Consider the following 18,447-nt stretch of genomic DNA (forward strand, 5'->3'; position numbering starts at 1 on the left):
TCCCTAGGAACTGCAGCAATGTTTATTGGAGGGTAACGTTGAAGAGTCGCACAGAGTGGTCGACTCCACAACTAGCAAGCTGTAATTTGCTCAATGCGCCGTTCTCGTCCTTGGCCAGTCTCCAGGCTAATCCATTCACCATGCCAGCGTGCGTGAACTCGCGTGCTATCTCTCTCAAGAGGGTCCACTCTTCTGGTTTCTCTGCCAAACATCTGAACAGAAATATGCGGCCGTCTTCCAGTCCAACTGCAAGCACATGCTCCTTCTGTGTCTCCTCACGTCCAGGCATTGAGGGAGCGAATTCCACGGCAGTGACAGCCTCCGGCAGTTTGATGGTCGTCATGTTCGTCCATATGGATGTCTTCCAAATTTTGACAGTTTTATCGCGCGATCCCGTTGCAAAGAGGGTGTCGTCGTGGGACCAAGAGCAATCCCAAAGAATACGAGCATGGGCCTTGTTACTCACTATCAGTCTATACGGATTAGCAGCTATTAGAAACATAATATTAAAAATAGAGAGTATCAATTAGTGGTGCGTACTTGCAGGTAGAACAGTATGCGGCAGAAAATCTCAGCTTTTTTGTGCATACCATTGACGCGCTCATATACGCTCCAAAGACGATCTCTGGAGATACTCAACAGGTACTTGTCACTGTGCGAGAACTTAACCTTAGTGACCGTCAACGTATGCGATACCAAGGGCGCTGGTGTCTGCTTCCATGAATGCGCATCAAACAATCGGACACCAGCCTGATCGGGCGTATGCGCCTTACATGCTGAAGCAACCCATTTACCATCATGGGAGGCATCTACGCACATGAGCTCATATCCATGTCCAAACAGTTTCTCGACCTCAGGCCAGAGCGTATGCTGCAGCAGATGCTCCTCAAAAGGCGGGTGTGTCATGGTCTCGATCAACGACGTTGGTGTTGCGCCCGTGGAAACGAACGCCTGATCTGACAAATAGTCCTCTGATTCTTGTGCCTCAACCATGGATGCGATATCGTTCTCAAACACAGCTTTGTTCGACAAGCCCAATGCTGGCAGATTCGCTCCAACAGGACGCGAGCTCACCTCCGCAAGGGCGGCGTCATTTCCGGTAAGGTGCGCCAACGAGCGAACAAATGTCTGTGGAGCATCAAAAACACGGAGGACCTTTTCGTCCGATCCACTGACAAAAGTCCACTTATCGGAGAAAGCAATGCACTGGGCATCGTAACCATGAATCTGGGGTCTGGCGATCTCGTGCCACGTCGAGACATTTGCTCCTGATACCTCCTCTGTGTGCTTCCAGGGAGAGAACAAGCGTGCCGTCTGATCAAGCGAGACGGTGACCAGGTATGACTGTGTAGGGTCCCATGTCAGATCCTGAACCGAGGCGTAGTGTCCGCTTGCAGAGACCTGCGGCACCCAGCGATCTATCGAAACGCACCCCATAAAAAAAATCTGTCAGCTCATGTTCTCGATATAGCCTTGCAAAAAAAATTAGTAACGAGCGACGAGGTATGTCCATATTACCTGTAGTCTCGTTGCCCTCGTTCTTCCAGATATGGAACGCGCCATTATATCCGTATGCCAGAATCCATCGTCCATCTGGTCCAAACAATCCTCCATAGAAGCCAATAGTATTGCCACCAACCTCACCGACCTGAGTGCTGTTGATCCACACGCCTGTCGACTCGTCCGGCTTCCAAATCATCATACTTTTGTCGGTAGAGGCTGAAAGTAAACTCATAGGCTGATAATACTTGCCGTTCAATAACATAGGGGGCTGCCAGTTGATAGTATAAACCCAATCCTCATGTCCCAGTAACAATGCCTCAAAAATGACGGAGAAGCGTTTCGTTTCTGCCGAGTCTAGAGCGACGTCGATAATATGTGCCTTTGTACTGAGCTGTGTTCCTGACTTTGACATCTCCTCAAGGCTCTTTAGCATATCCTGGGTCAATGCGCCTTCAGATCCCGCCTTGACTGTATCGTCCTGCGATTCCTCGGATTTATCGACGGGAGATATCCTCCATAAACGAATGTATTTGTCCTGGGACCCAGAAGCAAGCAGCAAGTCGCCGTCCTGCAATGTATGATGATGCGATGTGTTCTTACTGGTTTGGTGGCCTGTGTCTGACTCGTCCGTGGCGCCATCCTCCTTTGTGAATGTAGCAAAATCCAATGAGCGTACCCAGTTGTCATGTCCCTGCAAAGACAAGACTTTATCAAACTAGCGATGCGAAACAGACATGAGTCATTGCAAATGATCAGTAATTCAGTGGCGTACAGTCTAAATGGTGCTGCGGCAATTTGGCTATGAGGTAAAAAACACGGACCTGCTTCGCCTGAAATGCGTAAATGCTAATCCTGTTGTCAGTGCTGCCCACAGCCATGACCGGCACTGTGGTATTGGGGAAATAAGAAATAGCTATTGACTGAGCATATTTCTTCCCGACCTGTATTGTCTGTATACAGGCGACCTCGTCTAACAGATCGTGCAAAAAAGCAGGGTCATGATCCTGTTAATGCGCTGTTGATGTGAAAACGTTTTGAACCAGTCCACTACCTTAAGGCAAGAGTTGGGTTGAGAGCTGAGATCCATACCCTTGCTATTGTCGATTTCCACGCGCTCCCAGATCTTTATTGTGCCATCGCCTGACCCCGTTGCCAGCAGGTCCTTCTCGCCCTGGATCGATCTGGCTCTGATGACACCAATGGTGATGACAGATCCTGTATGCCCTTCCAAAACGGCCGAGCATATCCACTTGTCGTCTCCATGTCGCTTCCAAATCCTGACAGTCTTGTCCGCCGATCCTGAGACGATCGCCACGTTCTTTTGTTCGAGTTCGTGGCCCCTGTTAATGAAAGCAACGCAGTTGACGCGGGCAGTGTGGCCCTGAAGAGTCGAGCGAACGCCTCTTCTTGCAGGGTCCTGTTCACAATAGAAGAGTGATTCGTGTGAGTACGCTATAGCAACGGAACCAGGTAAGGCCCGCTGGAGTGGTCGTCCTTACTTACCATAGGGTTATATAGTGCTACGGCATGGTGCGCTCCGAATGCAGCGAGCCCGTCGACACCCCAAGCTAGTGCCTGTGTAAGCCTATTGCATCCGACGCTGATGTATTCCAATGTGGCCTCCATGTTCATGTGCACTTTCCCTGTAGGGATGAGTTGCTCGGTGGGTTGCATAAGGACAACAGAAGTGGGGTAGAGCCTCCTGCAGATTTGGCGCCCCCAAAATGAAAACAAAATGTATTGAGTGACCGTTTTCGATTTTTGAAAGGACCAGCAGAGGTGTTTTAGTGCGTCTCACCAAGTACGCCAAAATGAGGTTCGGTATCGTTGGGCGGCGTTCTCATAACAGTGCACTAAATGCGGAATGTCTTCGCTGCGATATGCTGGACACTACTTCATTACGTTTATTCATAGGTGGGTAAGGTATATCTTGGATTTGCAGCAAACATTGAAGTGCCTCGTTGTATTCGTTACTCCTGTTCATCTTTCCCTGTATAATTATGAGGCTCTTCAGATTTCTCAACGTTCATGTCTCGTTTGTTATGTCAGCCAACTGTCTCGTGCGAACTTAATTGATTTCATACAGTTTCTTAGACTCGCTAGCGACCTCAGTTCGCTCTGAATTCGAAGTTCCAGCGGTTCCATTTGGGGCAATGGCTCCTCGTTTGAAAGAACACTGATATCAAGTAACTCCAACAGCATCAGCTTCGCAAGCTGCTGGAGGGTCTTCGATTAAAAGCCATACTTTCTTTCGTTGGTCAAAATGGAACGAGGAAATATTTTAATCGAACGGCATACCTATGGTCTGCCTTCGCCAATGCCCTTGGTAAATACACTCTTGCTCACGAAGCTTTAACCGAGAACAGGAACAACATCTCGAAACAGGGTGCGTTGACCCTAATCCCCTGATCGCGCCAAAATAGTGTCGTAATGCCTGGAACATACAACGTTCGGACCCACTACAAGGAACCGAAAGACGTGACATTCGTTATTGTGCATCAATAATCCTGGTAACATCTTTGTCGTACAGAAGGAGCAGCTCGAAATTCGGTGGAGACTGCGTGACAAAAGCCTCGACAACGCGTCCATGGTGAAGGTCAATGTAGCTTCAATATACAATGTCACGTTCTCCAGCAAAGGGCTATCCCTGGTAATATTAAATTAATGCTTCAGGATGATTTTCTAAGAATTAAACATAACAAGCTTCCGAGTGTGTGGAGGCGCCCATCGATCATAGTGTTCTTTATCTGACCGTTGTCCTGCCCAGCTCGAGGTTTCCTTGTCGAATGCACAAATTCCGAACACATCCGCGTCTTGCTCTTCGATGATCGGCCCGAAGTATTAGCTCCTCAAGATCGAGTGGCTCTGAGATCGTTCTTCATATGATTATTGAAAATGCGATTGCACTTGAGCTCTAGCTTGATGTTCGGCGGGTTGAGCGAAAGGAAGATCCTGACGTTCTTGTTCGTGTGGCGATGAATTAAAGAGCCACTCTCACCTTTAGCTCGCATCGTTATATTCAATGAAAACTTCTTTCTATAGAGAAGGGCGAATGTCTCAGGCCAGGTATTCGGCAATGGGCAATTATGATCAGAATAATGAGCCGCATGTGTTCTAGTTTCGCTATGCCTGCATCATAAGTTATCGTGGGATTATGGGCACTGTGAAATGGAATCTTGGGCCCGCAGCGCGTAGTGATAAGCTGGCACCTTCGACCAAATAAAGCGAAACTAAATCGCTGCAAAGCTACTTGATGTGGCCAATGCGACGATGTCTCACGCAGCAATAAAACAACCTTCCTAAACAAACAGATCATCAGACAAAGGAATATTTCGTTTACTGCAGACTTATTTCGACGTTCGCGCCACAAATGGTTGAAGTTCTGCATCGAAACGTGTGAATAACATATGTGCCTAAGTGCGCACCAACGGGTTGAATGGTTACGACACTACGGTTGTTCAAAAGGAACTGTGACCTTGGCGGTTGGAAGCGTTAGAAAGGATATCCTCTTTCTAATAGGTATATCAAGCACGCCCAGCTGCATGTCAATACACAGCATTTGAAAGGATGCACATTGCAGCCATTTTGCAGACGAAGCACATATATGTAAATGAATACGAAGGTAAAAATGCAAATGCAGTAGGCCTATCGTCTTTTAGCAATTCCGTGTAGGCATGTGGGCATGGACATGGGGAGCATCTTTTTAGATGCGAAGGGCGACAGCAGTTTCTGTCGTCAGCGGCATCATCCCCTTTCTCTGTTTCTTCTGAAGGTCGTAAACCGCAATGGCATGTAAACAAGGTTTGGGCTTGGATTTCTGAGAAATTGCCGCGACTGCAGATTTCTCGTATGGTTACACGAATAAGGAAAAAATAAAGTGCTGCTGAGTGTGCGCATAAACACGGAGAGAGACGCGTGTGCCGTTGGTGACAGTCCTTTCTGCCACTCCCAGTGCTGCTATTCGCAGCTACGACGTGTGCCCCACTTGGTGGTGTGGTCTGTAACAGGCTGGTTTTCTTAAGGAGTAGATGCAGCACAGCCGTATGTGAGCACTTGATGAAATAAGAAAAAAGCTGGAGAGGGTGCAGCCAGCAGTGGTTATGCCGGAATAGATAGTTTGATCCGAGTCCAACATATTCACGGTATATTGTCTTTAGGGACTATTATATGCCCGCATACTGCTGCAAAAGAATAGTATTGCTATATGTGACCCATATGATCATCGCCGCTGTAGCCGCTTTTTCCTTGTTTCACTCGTCCTCTTTCCTTGCTGCTTGTTCCTGTGTCTTTGTGCCTCTTTATCCTTGTACACTCCCAGGTACATCATTGGTTGCTTCAGTAGACGTGCTGACTGCACTCACAAAAGACACTTTTGTGGTGGCACTACTTTTGCCATGTCTTTTCTGTCTATTGCTTTCTTTCTATTCCATGCTTGCATGCTCATCAAAGGAGACCTCTCTTCCTCTCTTCCTCCCATTCTCTCATCCTTACTCCCTCACTCCCTCACTCCCTCTCTGTGCTCCTTTGCAGCCAAGTCCAGGCTATCTTACCGCTAAAGTATATTTCATGTCCCGATAGGTCACCGGTCAGATGTATTTTGCCACCATTATCTCCTTGCTTGTCTCTGTCCACTGTCTCCGTGCTGTCTATCGCCCACTATCTCTTTTTCTTTTTTCTTTCATGTGAAAGACCCGAAGAGACTATACCGATAGGAGGCTGCTCGAAGACACTCTCTTCGCTGCTATCTGCAGCGATGACGTTTACCGCCTGTCGAGGAGGGAGTGTCTATCGAGGAGTATGAAGCCCTCCTCTTTTTCTCTCTCTTCTCTCCTCTCTCTTCTCTCTCCTCTTCCTCATCTTCTCTCGTCCGATCTTCAAGGTAAGCTCTTCTTCTTCCTTCTTCTCCACCTTTACCCCTGCTGTAGTTGATTCCACTTTCACTCTCAGTCCTTCATTTCCGCACTCGTTGTATCTCTCTCTCTCTCTCTCCCATTCTCCTTCCCCTTCAACTACTTCTTTGTTTGCTTCTATCTTCTACTCTGCTTTTGCTTTTGCTTTTGCTTCTGCGTCTGATCCTGCTTCTGCGCCTGCTTCTGTGTCTCCTTCTCCTTCTCCCTTCCCTTCTCCTGCTCCACCTCTTCTTTTATCTACTTCTCTCGCTATTGTTAGGTGCCTGGTCTCCTCTTCCAAGAGACAACCATTCAAGAGCTGCAGACCTGTGGCAGTCGATTGATGCTCAGGCGTCCCCCTGCCACGGATGGGATCTCGAGGTAAGTGGAATCATGAGTTTGTCTTGCAGCTGCCTATCGTATTTGGTAAAAACTGGCTTGTGATCATACACCTCCTTTCAGTTGATTTTGTGCGCAGACTATCTGACCAACGCTTGAAGGCCAGCCAAGGCTCGTTTCTATTTATTCCTGCGGAGCTGCGTTCCTTCTTTGGCATGATGAACAGCTCTGTTCCTAAGGCATCTCCAGATCACCAGCGGACATTGAGGCTGTCTGGAGCATATGGGGGTCAGCTTCAGCTCTATCTTTTTCCTCATCGACGACAGCAAGCAAAGGAGCAAATAGGTAAGCAATCATGTCAAAGCAGTGTAAGTGAAGACGTGCCCACCATTTCCTTCTCGATCTTTACGCCTATCCGCTTTATTTTCGCGCACGCCACTCCACTTCGCGCATACATTTCAACCACACACACACACATACACAAATACACACATATACACAAGCACACACATATGTTTTCTGAAGGGGTAGCAACGGCAGATCACGTCCATGTTCGTGCACCCTGGGCAATGACAAGGCCACGCCATGTTAGCTAAGAGTCTGACCACGCCGTGGCTACATGGCAGACAAATCCTGGGAAACATTGAGACGTAAAGGGGTTTTGTGTACTACAGGATGCAGACATCAGGGGCCGTGGCTACACGGCAGACAAGTCCTAGGAAACAATGAGACGTAAAGGGACTTTGTGCTATATTCACGCCACGGAATCGCGGCAGACAAGCCCTGGGAAACATTGAGACATAAAGGGGCTTTGTGCATTACAGGATGCAGACATCAGGAGCCGTGGCTACACGGCAGACAAGTCCTAGGAAACAATGAGACGTAAAGGGACTTTGTGCTATATTCACGCCACGGAATCGCGGCAGACAAGCCCTGGGAAACATTGAGACATAAAGGGGCTTTGTGCATTACAGGATGCAGACATCAGGAGCCGTGGCTACACGGCAGACAAGTCCTAGGAAACAATGAGACGTAAAGGGACTTTGTGCTATATTCACGCCACGGAATCGCGGCAGACAAGCCCTGGGAAACATTGAGACATAAAGGGGCTTTGTGCATTACAGGATGCAGACATCAGGAGCCGTGGCTACACGGCAGACAAGTCCTAGGAAACAATGAGACGCAAAGGGACTTTGTGTACACCACCACGGGCCATTTGCTCAACGCTCTTGCGTATGACAAGCAGCGCTGGCATCCTTCGGTTCCGAGAGCAAAATAGCTCGATCAGATATAGTCTATCTGACCTAGCTGACATCCCCCTTTTCAACTTCAATATATATATTTTTTCAACCTCAATAAAGACCTTTCTGCTTCTTGTTCCAATCCAAGAAAAAAAAAAAAGAAAAAAAAAGGCTTTAATGTGATAATATGAAAATGAACGCGATCATAGTAAATGGCAAAGTGATGTGGATTATGTAGGGACAAGGTAACGCCGATAAAGTAGTACCAAAGCAGCACCCAAAAAAAAAAAAAAAAAAATAATAATAATAATAATAATAATAATAATAATAAAAAATTAATAACCAGGCACTATCGTATACATCTATTGGGAGGTCAAGGATTTATACCAAGGATTAATACCAATGAGACTCATTGAGGCCTGGAAACAGCTATTTACCACCACCAAGTGGATTGCAACGATCATGGTGACAAAATTCGCGAGCAGGATCGAGCTCGGCAGGACTAAGATATGGAGCAAACGGTGCGAGGACACTGTCGCCTGGGAAAAGTCAGTTGGAATCACCTTCATGAGCAAACGCGCCGGAAGACGCCGAGGTGTTCGGGAACACCAACGTAGTGTTGGTGGTTTCCCTGATTTGAAAGAGGGACGGTTACTTGCAGCGGAAATCCAGGAAGGTAGACGGACTGCGGATTACAGGGTACCACAGGATTGCTTAGGACGAGGAAAGTTGGACATAATGGAGAGTTTATTCGGTTTAAAAACAACTCTATGAACATTGGATCTTGGCTAAGTAGACGTGTATCGCGCAACAGGTCACGTAGGAGTTAGGTTAGGCTAACCATGCGATATGAGCTATGAAGCTAAGACGCCTCAAGCCAACACAATTGGTCTAGTCTTTAAGGCCTTTGCGGACCATGCGTCTCGCGCTCATGTGGATTTATGTTAATAAAAAATAAAAAAATAAATAAATAAAAGGCATTATCGTATACATCTCGCTTTTTACACAATCCAGGTCTCTTTGGCCCAGTATCGGGCATTTTGTTGACCAGCATTAGTCGCGGTTACACAGATCTCGCCGCAGCACTCATCGTGGTCGGATTGGATGCAGAGGAATTGCAAGTATGGAAGGAGGTCGACGGGATCTTCACTGCTGATCCCTGCATGGTTAAAAACGCAACATCATCACACCCGAGGAAGCCTCCGAGTTGACGTGCTACAGATCCGAAGTCATTCATCCCTTTACGATGGAACAGATCATCCACGCCCAGACTCCTATTCGTATCAAGAACGTTATGAGCCCCATGGGTCCAGGGATGGTCATCTCTCCGGATAATGCCTCGAGAGTATCGACGCCGGATGGACGCATGGCTCCTCCTCCGTTGCCGAAGGTCTTGCTAGAGAACGGATATCAATTGAACCTGTCAAGGCGGCACCCTACAGCGGTGACGATCAAGGATAATGTGTGGGTCCTCAACGTGCACTCGAACCATAAATCGGTCTCGCATGGGTTTTTTGCACAGATATTTGGGGCTTTGGACACGCATGGGATTGTGATCGATTTGGTTTCGACCTCGGAAGTGCATGTTTCGATGGCGTTGGGTGCGAATGTGAACGAGAAGGCGATAGGGAAGGCGATGCTGCAGCTGAGGAGCATCGGTACCGTGGATGTGACGCAGAACATGGCGATGTTGTCGCTGGTCGACAAGCAGATGAAGAACATGGTCGATATCTCGGAGAGGATGTTCTCGACGCTCGTGAAGGCCGGGATCAACTTGGAGATGATCTCGCAAGGCGCGTCCGAGATTAATATCTCCTGTGTCATCCTGAAGAGACAGGCACTTCAGGCGATGAATGTGATCTATGAGGAACTATTGGATAATTTGGGGAGAGAAGCCGAGTCCCAGTACTTTTAGGACCAAGGCAACTGGCTTGTGAATAAAAAGCGGACGTATTTATGGTTTTTTTTCTTCTTTCTCTTTTTTTTCTTTCTTTCTTTTAATATGGGCTGCTGAAGCGGCGCATTTAAACTGCATCATCATCAATTAACATTAAGCATAGACTCGTGATGAATCAGCGTAGGTTTGTAGCTTCTTTGATGGTATGGAAAGAGGAGGAAGTGAAGATCCAAACAAAGCGGAATCTTATGTTGTTGGGAAATCAATCCGAATCAGTGAATGGGACACTGCGAGACGAATAGGGTTTGCTCCCGTATGGCTGTGTCCGAAAGAGTAAAGAGTTTGGGCGGAGCTGTATCTGTGCGTTCTGGAGGCCCCCTCTATGTTCTCTCTGTGGATTTACAGGACACTGCGGCTGCAGGCGACAGAGAGACTGTATCATGTGTTCGTGCGGTTTATTCTTGAAAGATGAGTGTCCATATGAACTGGAGGCATGGGTTGAAAGCACTTTCTTCAAGACATTTTGGACCGAGCACCGAGGCTGTCTTTAAGAAGCAAGATCTTTCTCGACTATTGTTTGATGAGCATCATCCTCATCGGGCTAAAATCGCCCGCATCGAAGATGATTTATTTGATTGGCCTTTTCATTTTGGACACTGCTCTGGCATTGAACCAGACAATGGTCCGCAGACGAATTTTCTGCACAAAAGTCCATGCCTCCCAGAACACCCCGGTATCTCCCTTCAGAATCTCGATCGAAAAGAGTTCGAGGTGCGGCCAACACTGCCCACCATCCGGTATCTCTGACTCTCTCTCCTTTGCCCACACTTCCAGCCCTGCAGTAGTCATATGGATGTGACGAGTTCAACCCATGCAGCGTCACGATGCTCCATGGATAGGCTATCCTTGATGATTCGTTCCCGAATGCCAGAGTAAGGCGTGAGCAGCAGGGCCACAGTCGGTAGAGCTTTCTGAACCTGTCGGTGTTCCATCCGTATCAAATTAAAAGTCTAGTGGAGTTCATGTGGAACAATACGTCTAGCGACCTGGAATCATTCCCTGCAAACCAGGCAAACGACGGCGCGGAGGAGATAGTGATTGAGGAGCGAGAATATGGCCTCGAGGATTTCGGGGATAGCGAGGGTGGCTGCGAGGGTCGAGGATATGATGGGGGCACCTTTTTTGGGAGAGAAGAAGCGGTCTAACAGAGAAGATAGCAACAATGATCGTGATGAAAGCAGACCTTGCATGTCCTTATAGGAGGGGTTTACGGATTTGTGCTTGTTATGGAATGGCAATGAATGATGAAAGATGAGCGAAGAGTGGAATGAAGAATGAGCTGAAGGAAGGAGAGATCACAAGAGATTAGGCGCAGATATTTGAGCGCGCGCGCGTTTCAACTTTAATTGGTGGCAATCTGCGGAGGACCCTTCTTGATACGAGGGAACAGGCCCAGCGCCAGATCACACAAAGTTCGGCTGCACTATGTCGATACAGAACACCCAAAGTCGATCTACAGAGCGTATTTGTTACCATGCCATAGACGAAGCATATGTGATGGTGATGAATATGCGGATACAACAAGTCTGTCGTTCTTCGACGATTGCCTGCGGACATGGCCCTCAGCTGCTACAAAGCAGCTAGGATTTTAGGGGGCATAGCGAAATTATGGACTGCGCCCATTTTTACCACGACTGCAGATTTCTCGTGCGGTTACACTAATAAGGAAGAAATGAAGTGCTGCCGAGTGTGCGCATAAACATGAACAATGCTTGGAGAGGGACGCGTGTGTCGTTGGCGACAGTCCTTTCTGCCACTCCCAGTGCTGCTATTCGTAGCTACGACGTGTGCCCCACTTGGTGGTGTGGTCTGTAACAGGCTGGTTTTCTTAAGGAGTAGATGCAGCACAGCCGTATGTGAGCACTTGATGAAATAAGAAAAAAGCTGGAGAGGGTGCAGCCAGCAGTGGTTATGCCGGAATAGATAGTTTGATCCGAGTCCAACATATTCACGGTATATTGTCTTTAGGGACTATTATATGCCCGCATACTGCTGCAAAAGAATAGTATTGCTATATGTGACCCATATGATCATCGCCGCTGTAGCCGCTTTTTCCTTGTTTCACTCGTCCTCTTTCCTTGCTGCTTGTTCCTGTGTCTTTGTGCCTCTTTATCCTTGTACACTCCCAGGTACATCATTGGTTGCTTCAGTAGACGTGCTGACTGCACTCACAAAAGACACTTTTGTGGTGGCACTACTTTTGCCATGTCTTTTCTGTCTATTGCTTTCTTTCTATTCCATGCTTGCATGCTCATCAAAGGAGACCTCTCTTCCTCTCTTCCTCCCATTCTCTCATCCTTACTCCCTCACTCCCTCACTTCCTCACTCCCTCGCTCCCTCTCTCCCTCTCTTTGCTCCTTTGCTGTCAAGACCAGGCTATCTTACCACCAAAGTGTATTTCATGTCCCGATAGGTCACCGGTTTTGCCACCATCATTTCCTTGCTTGTCTCTCTGTCCACTGTCTCCGTGCTGTCTATCGCCCACTATCTCTTTTTCTTTCATGTGAAAGTCCCGAAAAGACTATACCGATAGGAGGCTGCTCGAAGACACTCTCTTCGCTGCAGACAGCAGCGATGACGTGTGCCGTCTGTCGTGGAGGAGGGAGTGTCTATCGAGGACCGAATATGAAGCCCTCCTCTTTTTCTCTCCCTTCTCTCTTCTCTCTTCTCTCTTTTCTTCCTCATCTTCTCCCCGGTCTTCTTCCTGGTCTTCAAGGTAAGCTCTTCTTCCTCCTCCTCCTCCTCCTCCTCCTCCTCCTCTTCCACCTTTACCCCTGCTCCAGCTACTCCCACTTTCACTCTCAGTCCTTCACTCTCAGTCCTTCACTTCTGCTGTCTCTTGCCCTTCTTTCCCACTGCTCTCTCCCACTGCTCTTTCCCACTGCTCTCTCCCACTGCTCTCTCCCACTCTTGTTCACCTCAGTCTCGTTCACCTGCACTTCTCGTATCTCTCTCACCCACTCACTCACCCAGCGCTCCCTTGTCTCTATTGCTTCTAGCTTTCTCTCTCTCTCCCCTTCTCTTCCTTTGTTTACTTTTGCTTTTGCTTTTGCTTTTGCTTTTGCTTGGACTTTTGCATCTATCACTGCTCCGACTCTGGCATTTGCCTAAGCTTCCGCTTTTGCTCTTGCTTGTGCTCTGGCTTTTGTTTTCGCTTTTGCTTTTGTTTGGACTTTTGCTTTTGCTTCTGCTCCGGCGTTGCTTTTGCTTTGGCTTCGACATCTGCTTTTGCTTCTCCATCTGCCTTTGCTATTGCTTTTGCTTTTGCTTGGACTTGCGCATCTATCACTGCTCTGACTCTGGCATTTGCTTAGGCCTCGGCTTCTGCTCTTGCTTCTGCTCTTGCTTTATTACACCTCTCTAAAAAAAAGAAAAAAGAAAAAAAGAAAAAAAGAAAAGAAAAAAAGAAAAGAAAAAAAGAAAAGAAAAAAAGAAAAGAAAAAAAGAAAAGAAAAAAAGAAAAGAAAAAAAGAAAAAAAGAAAAAAAACAAGAACAAGAAAAATACAATTCCCCACCCCCCAAAAAATAAGAAGGTCAAAAGCCGAACTTTTTTTCCCTTGTGGTTTTTTCTGGGGTACCATGGCTTGCAACCTGCCCGCGGTGTACCCTGCACAGTCTTTACTTTCCCAAGTAAGACTGACTGATGGCAAGCCAATCCACTTTCCTTTGTATGTATCGCTTCGACCCCACACCTTAGTCAGCGTAGAACCAGCAAACGTCAATGTGAAAATGAAATAAAGAGTGAGGAGAGTGAGGATTGAACCAAACGATGAAAAGATGAAAATGTACAATAGCAAGAAAAGCCTTTGTCAGTAATATAATGAATGGGTTTGCACTTGGTGCTCGCACTGCATTGAAGGGACATAGTGATCGACGCGTATATCTGGCCCGGGCGATGCACAGCCTCGACGGCATCACATAGATCTTAACCCCGAGAGCACCTGTGCAACATTCACATCTACCCGCAATGAAGGGGCCCAGGGGCTGTTTTTTCTGGGAAACCCCATTTCTTTTCTTTTTATTTTTCATCATAATCGAACCTTCGCCGCGACTCATTGACTTCATTGACTATGAGGAGTGCGTCAGATAGCCGGTTTCGTTGTTGCTGTTCTGTTGTGGTGGTAAAAGCAGGTCCATTGGCTGAGCCAGACGCGCTTTTTCACGTATTTTTTTGTATTCGATCTTCACCGCGAACCACCCCTGAGGGCTTTTTGTCATCGACTAGGGTGTGTCCTCGCTATTTTTCTTCAAACATTATTATGGTGGTTTTCATGTGTCAGGCCGTCTCGATGAATTTGGTGAAACGGGTCTCTCCACGAAAGAATGATGGTAACAAGGCCTTGGCTCTGCATGGGCGTCAAGAACTGCTATAGCAGTCCTCCGAACACATATCCAGACACAGCGATGGATTGGCGGGTCAGATTCTTTTTGGTACATTTCTACAAATGTGGACGAAGAATAATGGAGAGGTGCCCAGTTCTGGTGCTAGAACTGGAAGATCCTTGTTCTCTCCCTCTCTCTTCGCGCTCTTTGTAAGAGGGTCAGCATAGAACAAGCAGAGCGTCCTGCGGAACGGAGTGCTGATAGCATAGTAGCTAGTATACAAACCTTAGGGAATTCGCGGCTTTCAGGCTTAGGGTTGCATTAGCCGGCCATCAGTTTAGGGACCTCGTGGTGATGGGTTCTTACGAGCCAGTCGAACCCCCTCTGTGCCTGGTGTGATGCGGTAAATCCACATAGAGTGCAGACGGGGTAGCCATATACAAGAATCAGGCACATCAGTTGATATGATACGATGAGCGGAATAGATACAGGACATTCATACGATCATACCAAGTACGGACTGAACATGCAGCTGCGGTTAATAAATAACACAGCACGACAGGACTGAAAGGTTCCTGGTCTGTTTCCTCCCAATGCTTCACTGTACCCCAAGTTGGTATACTCTGCCATTGCTGGTCATCATAGCGTACCACCCAGCACTAGCAGAGACGGAACTTATGCGTCTGAATTTCTGCACCCTAGTGCAGTCAAGTGTCCTTGGGGGTCCACTCACGTAGCCTGGAGGTCCCTCGACCAGGTAACGATCATGGTCTCATAAGGAACAAGAGTGGAGGGTCAAGAACAGCACCCCTCGACATCGTCGTCTAGACACAGGAGTCAAGACAGAGTCCCTTTGACCTTGCTGATCCCCACCCCGAGTGCGCCGTCATCTTTCTCATCCTTGTAAATAGTATTTGCTGTCTTTATTATCCTTCTGCCAAAAGATCTCATTACAAGTGTTCTCTGCATCTGGAGCTTAATATTATTACAGTAGGACAATTATTATGTAGACTTCGTTGATCGGAAGAGACCTTTATTGAGTAACGTATTCACAGCTAGCACCTTTACCTGATGTAGAGCCACTACACCACACTGGCCAACTTTTCAATCAAGAAAGAGAGGATTGCAAGGGCCTTTGCGGGGGCTCTGCTCCAGTCGGAGTCCTCGGTAGTGCTCATCCTCAAGGCGGAGGTCTACGGGCGAAGCCCTACCGAGGACATCCATAGCATTGATCTCGCGAAAGCGACATGGGATCTAAAGATAGTTGCTGATCAGCATGCTCTCGTTCAATGTCTTTGTTACAGCTACTATGGTTCTCACGGCGGGGACAGTATCTGTCGGGGCAAGCATCTCCCTTCATGCCTCGAGCAAGACGAGACTGTGGTGTAAGGGAGACCGGGAGCTGGATCCGTTGGTGGAGAGGCAGTTGCGGTCGAAATCCGACCACGCCATCACCTTCGCCAAAACAGTAGCCATCTTTTACCGCTTCGCCTCAGGGAGCGCCACCCGGTCACTGTATTCTGGCTCCTGTACCACTATATAATTAAGAGCAGTTCGGGCATAAAAGCGGTGGTGTCGTGAAGGGGGTCTAACAGCGAGTTCTTTAACCGGTACCATTAGTTCTATTTACAATAGGAGACGCTTCACGATTAGGACTTCTGCAGATGAATGCTTCGGCCACTTGCCGGTTAAAGATGCAGGGTCTTCTTTCTTTGAGTGGCACGGGGCCAAATGGTGTGGCGGCACAAAGGCAAATAGACCAGTGGTATGCAGAACAACGTGAAAGAGAATAAATTGGGAAACGGTTTAGATTAATAGATCGGGCTAGGACATTTCAGAATGACTAGGGTAGCTGCAAGAAGTTCACATATGTGATATCCGATGAGGCGAGGAGTCGTCGCAATGAAGTCCACCCCTCTGGAGTCGTTGTATGCCAATGTTCGCTGCATAGGTTTTCATTGTACCTTTATAGTGCCGTTTGACGAGAATGGGCCGATGACAGATGCTAAATGAGACGGTCGGCAGCCAGAGAAATGTAGCGGAGCGACTTCGATGCCTATTAAGAACGATTGACGATGCAATGGATTGACATTTCCAGCTAGTTGTATCTCGCTATGTTGGTTGCTGACGGTGGTAGTCAGTACCAATCGATAGCGCGGTTAGTCCGTGACAACCTGAACGAATGGGACGCCCGATACAAGTGATAGATGTGGAATGAAAAAGCTGGAGTAGTTTTTAAATTCCTCCTTCGAAAAGCAGGTATGACTTTTGAATTCGCACTGAGCTTATTCAACTTTCGCTATAAAGTCTGCGCTAAAGAGTAATCCAGGACCCACCCAGGCTTGGGGGGATAGTGGGTAGGGTAAGGGCGATGATCATCGTAAAACGACTTAGACTGTTGTTATGTGATACGATGATGAGGCCCTTTCAAAAATGGATGATCTCCTGCGCTGTGTGAGTGCCAAAAAAAATATCCCAAGTTGATTCGAGGAAATTGATTCATTAAACAAAGAAAGCTGTTCAAGGGGTATACCACTAGGTTGTCTGGGCGAAGGAGCTATGCAGCATGATTTTTCAAGAGGAAAAGAGCACCAGGTTGTTCAATGATCGACGTGGCATAGATTAGTGTTGATGTGCTACTGTCACGAATGATTGTTGTTCTGTGAGGACTATCGCCGAGTCCATCCAGGCCCTCCAACGCTCTATCGTGCACATCTTCGGTTCTTCAGTATGTAGCTAGAAAGCAGAATGCCCTGTTTAGACCATACAAACCTCAAACGAGGTGCGTCTTTTTGTCGTACTTCATAAAGCTACATACGTTAGAGTCCACGCTAAAAATCAACATGCTTTTGAACCAATGAAATGCTTCAGAGTACATGCTCCGCAAGACTTTGGCAAAGAAAGGCATTCTTTGACTCCAGGCGGCACCAAGCCTCTGCGAATTGCACTTTTGGCCTGTTCAAAAAGAGGCACTTAGTTGGAAATTGTGACAGCCGTATCATCGGGCCAATTGCTCGGTAATGGCACAATTTTTGTACGTCTGATCGCACCACTCAAGAACTGATTTAAAATTTCTTTAATAAATGCTGGGATGAAGGATGGAGTCGGAGAGTGATCAAAAGATATCAAGAGATAACGAACTGTGCAAATTGAGGTGTGCGAAATGAGGGTACATGCAGGCGGACGGGAGGGAGCTGCAAAGTCTACAGCTTGGAGCGAGTGGGGGCAGTGTTCTTGGTATGGTTGAGTCGGAGATGTGGCTCCATGGACTCGAAAAGATCCTTCGATGGTGCCGCTGACCGTGCCTCGGGGTCGAATGTGGCCTCGTCGAAACGGGGTGCCTGAAGTTGGGCCATTTGAAGATGTGGGAGGCCACCATGGGAGGAGGGAGACCGGCGGGTCGAGGTCGAGTGCAGCGATGGGTTTGCGTCGTAATCAGACTGGCCGTTGAAGGCGAGATCGATGAGGAAGGACTCTGTCTTTGACATGGCTGTATGTGTATGTGTATACTTTGCTTGACTACTTTGGTCGAGACGGGGTAAGAGTTGAGAGGAAAGAAGGTCGGTGAGAAGAGTGGAGAGATAAGGGAGAGGGCAGCCCTTTTATAAGGCCAAGTATGTCCGGTTATCAAGGTGCATTGGTGCATCCATCCCCAACAACTCAAAAAAAGAAAGAGGAATCATTGGACATAAACAAAGCAAAGAAACAAACGTGGGGGAGTAGACCAGTCCTTCTTCTCTCCCGTGCACGGAGCACATTATTTATTTAGGGTGTGTATACGTACATACATGAACATCCATGCCCAATGCTTAGCGACCCAACAAAAATGAAGTGCGCCTTGAGACTCGCTAGCGAGACCAAGTGCCGTACTACTTCCAATGCCACTTAGTCGCTCGGTTAGCTGGTAAGCATAGTCCTAGGCTAATATTCTATTCTTATTTGGATCTACAAGGGAACGGGGTTCTCTCTCTGCCGCCAAAAGCAAACATGCAAGCAGCAATAGACTGCTGTACATGTTCTATTGTTCCATGGACCGAAATGGGCTCGTTACACAAACGTAGTCTCTGTACGTAAGTATATATACCTTTTCGGAAGACAGTAGTTAAGAATCCAAAGTTCAAGACATCGAGGTAGTGAATGAAGGACAATAGTATACCTCCACCGTTGGAGTCTTACAGCTCTATTGCCATAATG

At 47.5% G+C, this 18,447-nt stretch overlaps 4 protein-coding genes across 4 annotated transcripts; 2 read left to right on the plus strand and 2 right to left on the minus strand.

The window, feature by feature from the left end:
• Positions 1-22: 22 nt before the first annotated feature.
• On the minus strand, positions 23-3,135 carry BC939DRAFT_501314 (WD40-repeat-containing domain protein; the record flags this gene model as incomplete). The annotated part of the gene is made up of 6 exons (XM_051560148.1): positions 23-489; positions 591-1,418; positions 1,519-2,218; positions 2,325-2,473; positions 2,593-2,920; positions 3,007-3,135. 6 exons carry the CDS (start codon positions 3,133-3,135, stop codon positions 23-25), a joined length of 2,601 nt encoding a protein of 866 aa, XP_051414315.1.
• A 3,209-nt stretch (positions 3,136-6,344) lies between these two features.
• On the plus strand, positions 6,345-7,507 carry BC939DRAFT_445362 (uncharacterized protein). The gene is made up of 2 exons (XM_051554794.1): positions 6,345-6,382; positions 6,673-7,507. Exon 2 carries the CDS (start codon positions 6,761-6,763, stop codon positions 7,325-7,327), a length of 567 nt encoding a protein of 188 aa, XP_051414316.1. The 5' UTR covers positions 6,345-6,382; positions 6,673-6,760; the 3' UTR covers positions 7,328-7,507.
• An 867-nt stretch (positions 7,508-8,374) lies between these two features.
• On the plus strand, positions 8,375-9,887 carry BC939DRAFT_527232 (uncharacterized protein; the record flags this gene model as incomplete). Its single annotated transcript, XM_051561406.1, has 3 exons — positions 8,375-8,648; positions 8,987-9,093; positions 9,228-9,887. The coding sequence occupies 3 exons, from the start codon at positions 8,375-8,377 to the stop codon at positions 9,885-9,887; spliced, it is 1,041 nt and encodes a 346-aa protein (XP_051414317.1).
• Positions 9,888-17,312: 7,425 nt separating this feature from the next.
• Positions 17,313-17,967, minus strand: BC939DRAFT_445377 (uncharacterized protein). The gene has a single exon (XM_051554795.1). It carries the CDS (start codon positions 17,897-17,899, stop codon positions 17,369-17,371), a length of 531 nt encoding a protein of 176 aa, XP_051414318.1. The 5' UTR covers positions 17,900-17,967; the 3' UTR covers positions 17,313-17,368.
• Positions 17,968-18,447: the final 480 nt, after the last annotated feature.

Source organism: Gamsiella multidivaricata (genome assembly GCF_025024155.1).
Source record: "Gamsiella multidivaricata strain RSA 2152 chromosome Unknown BC939scaffold_18, whole genome shotgun sequence".
Taxonomy (NCBI): Eukaryota; Fungi; Mortierellomycota; class Mortierellomycetes; order Mortierellales; family Mortierellaceae; genus Gamsiella; species Gamsiella multidivaricata.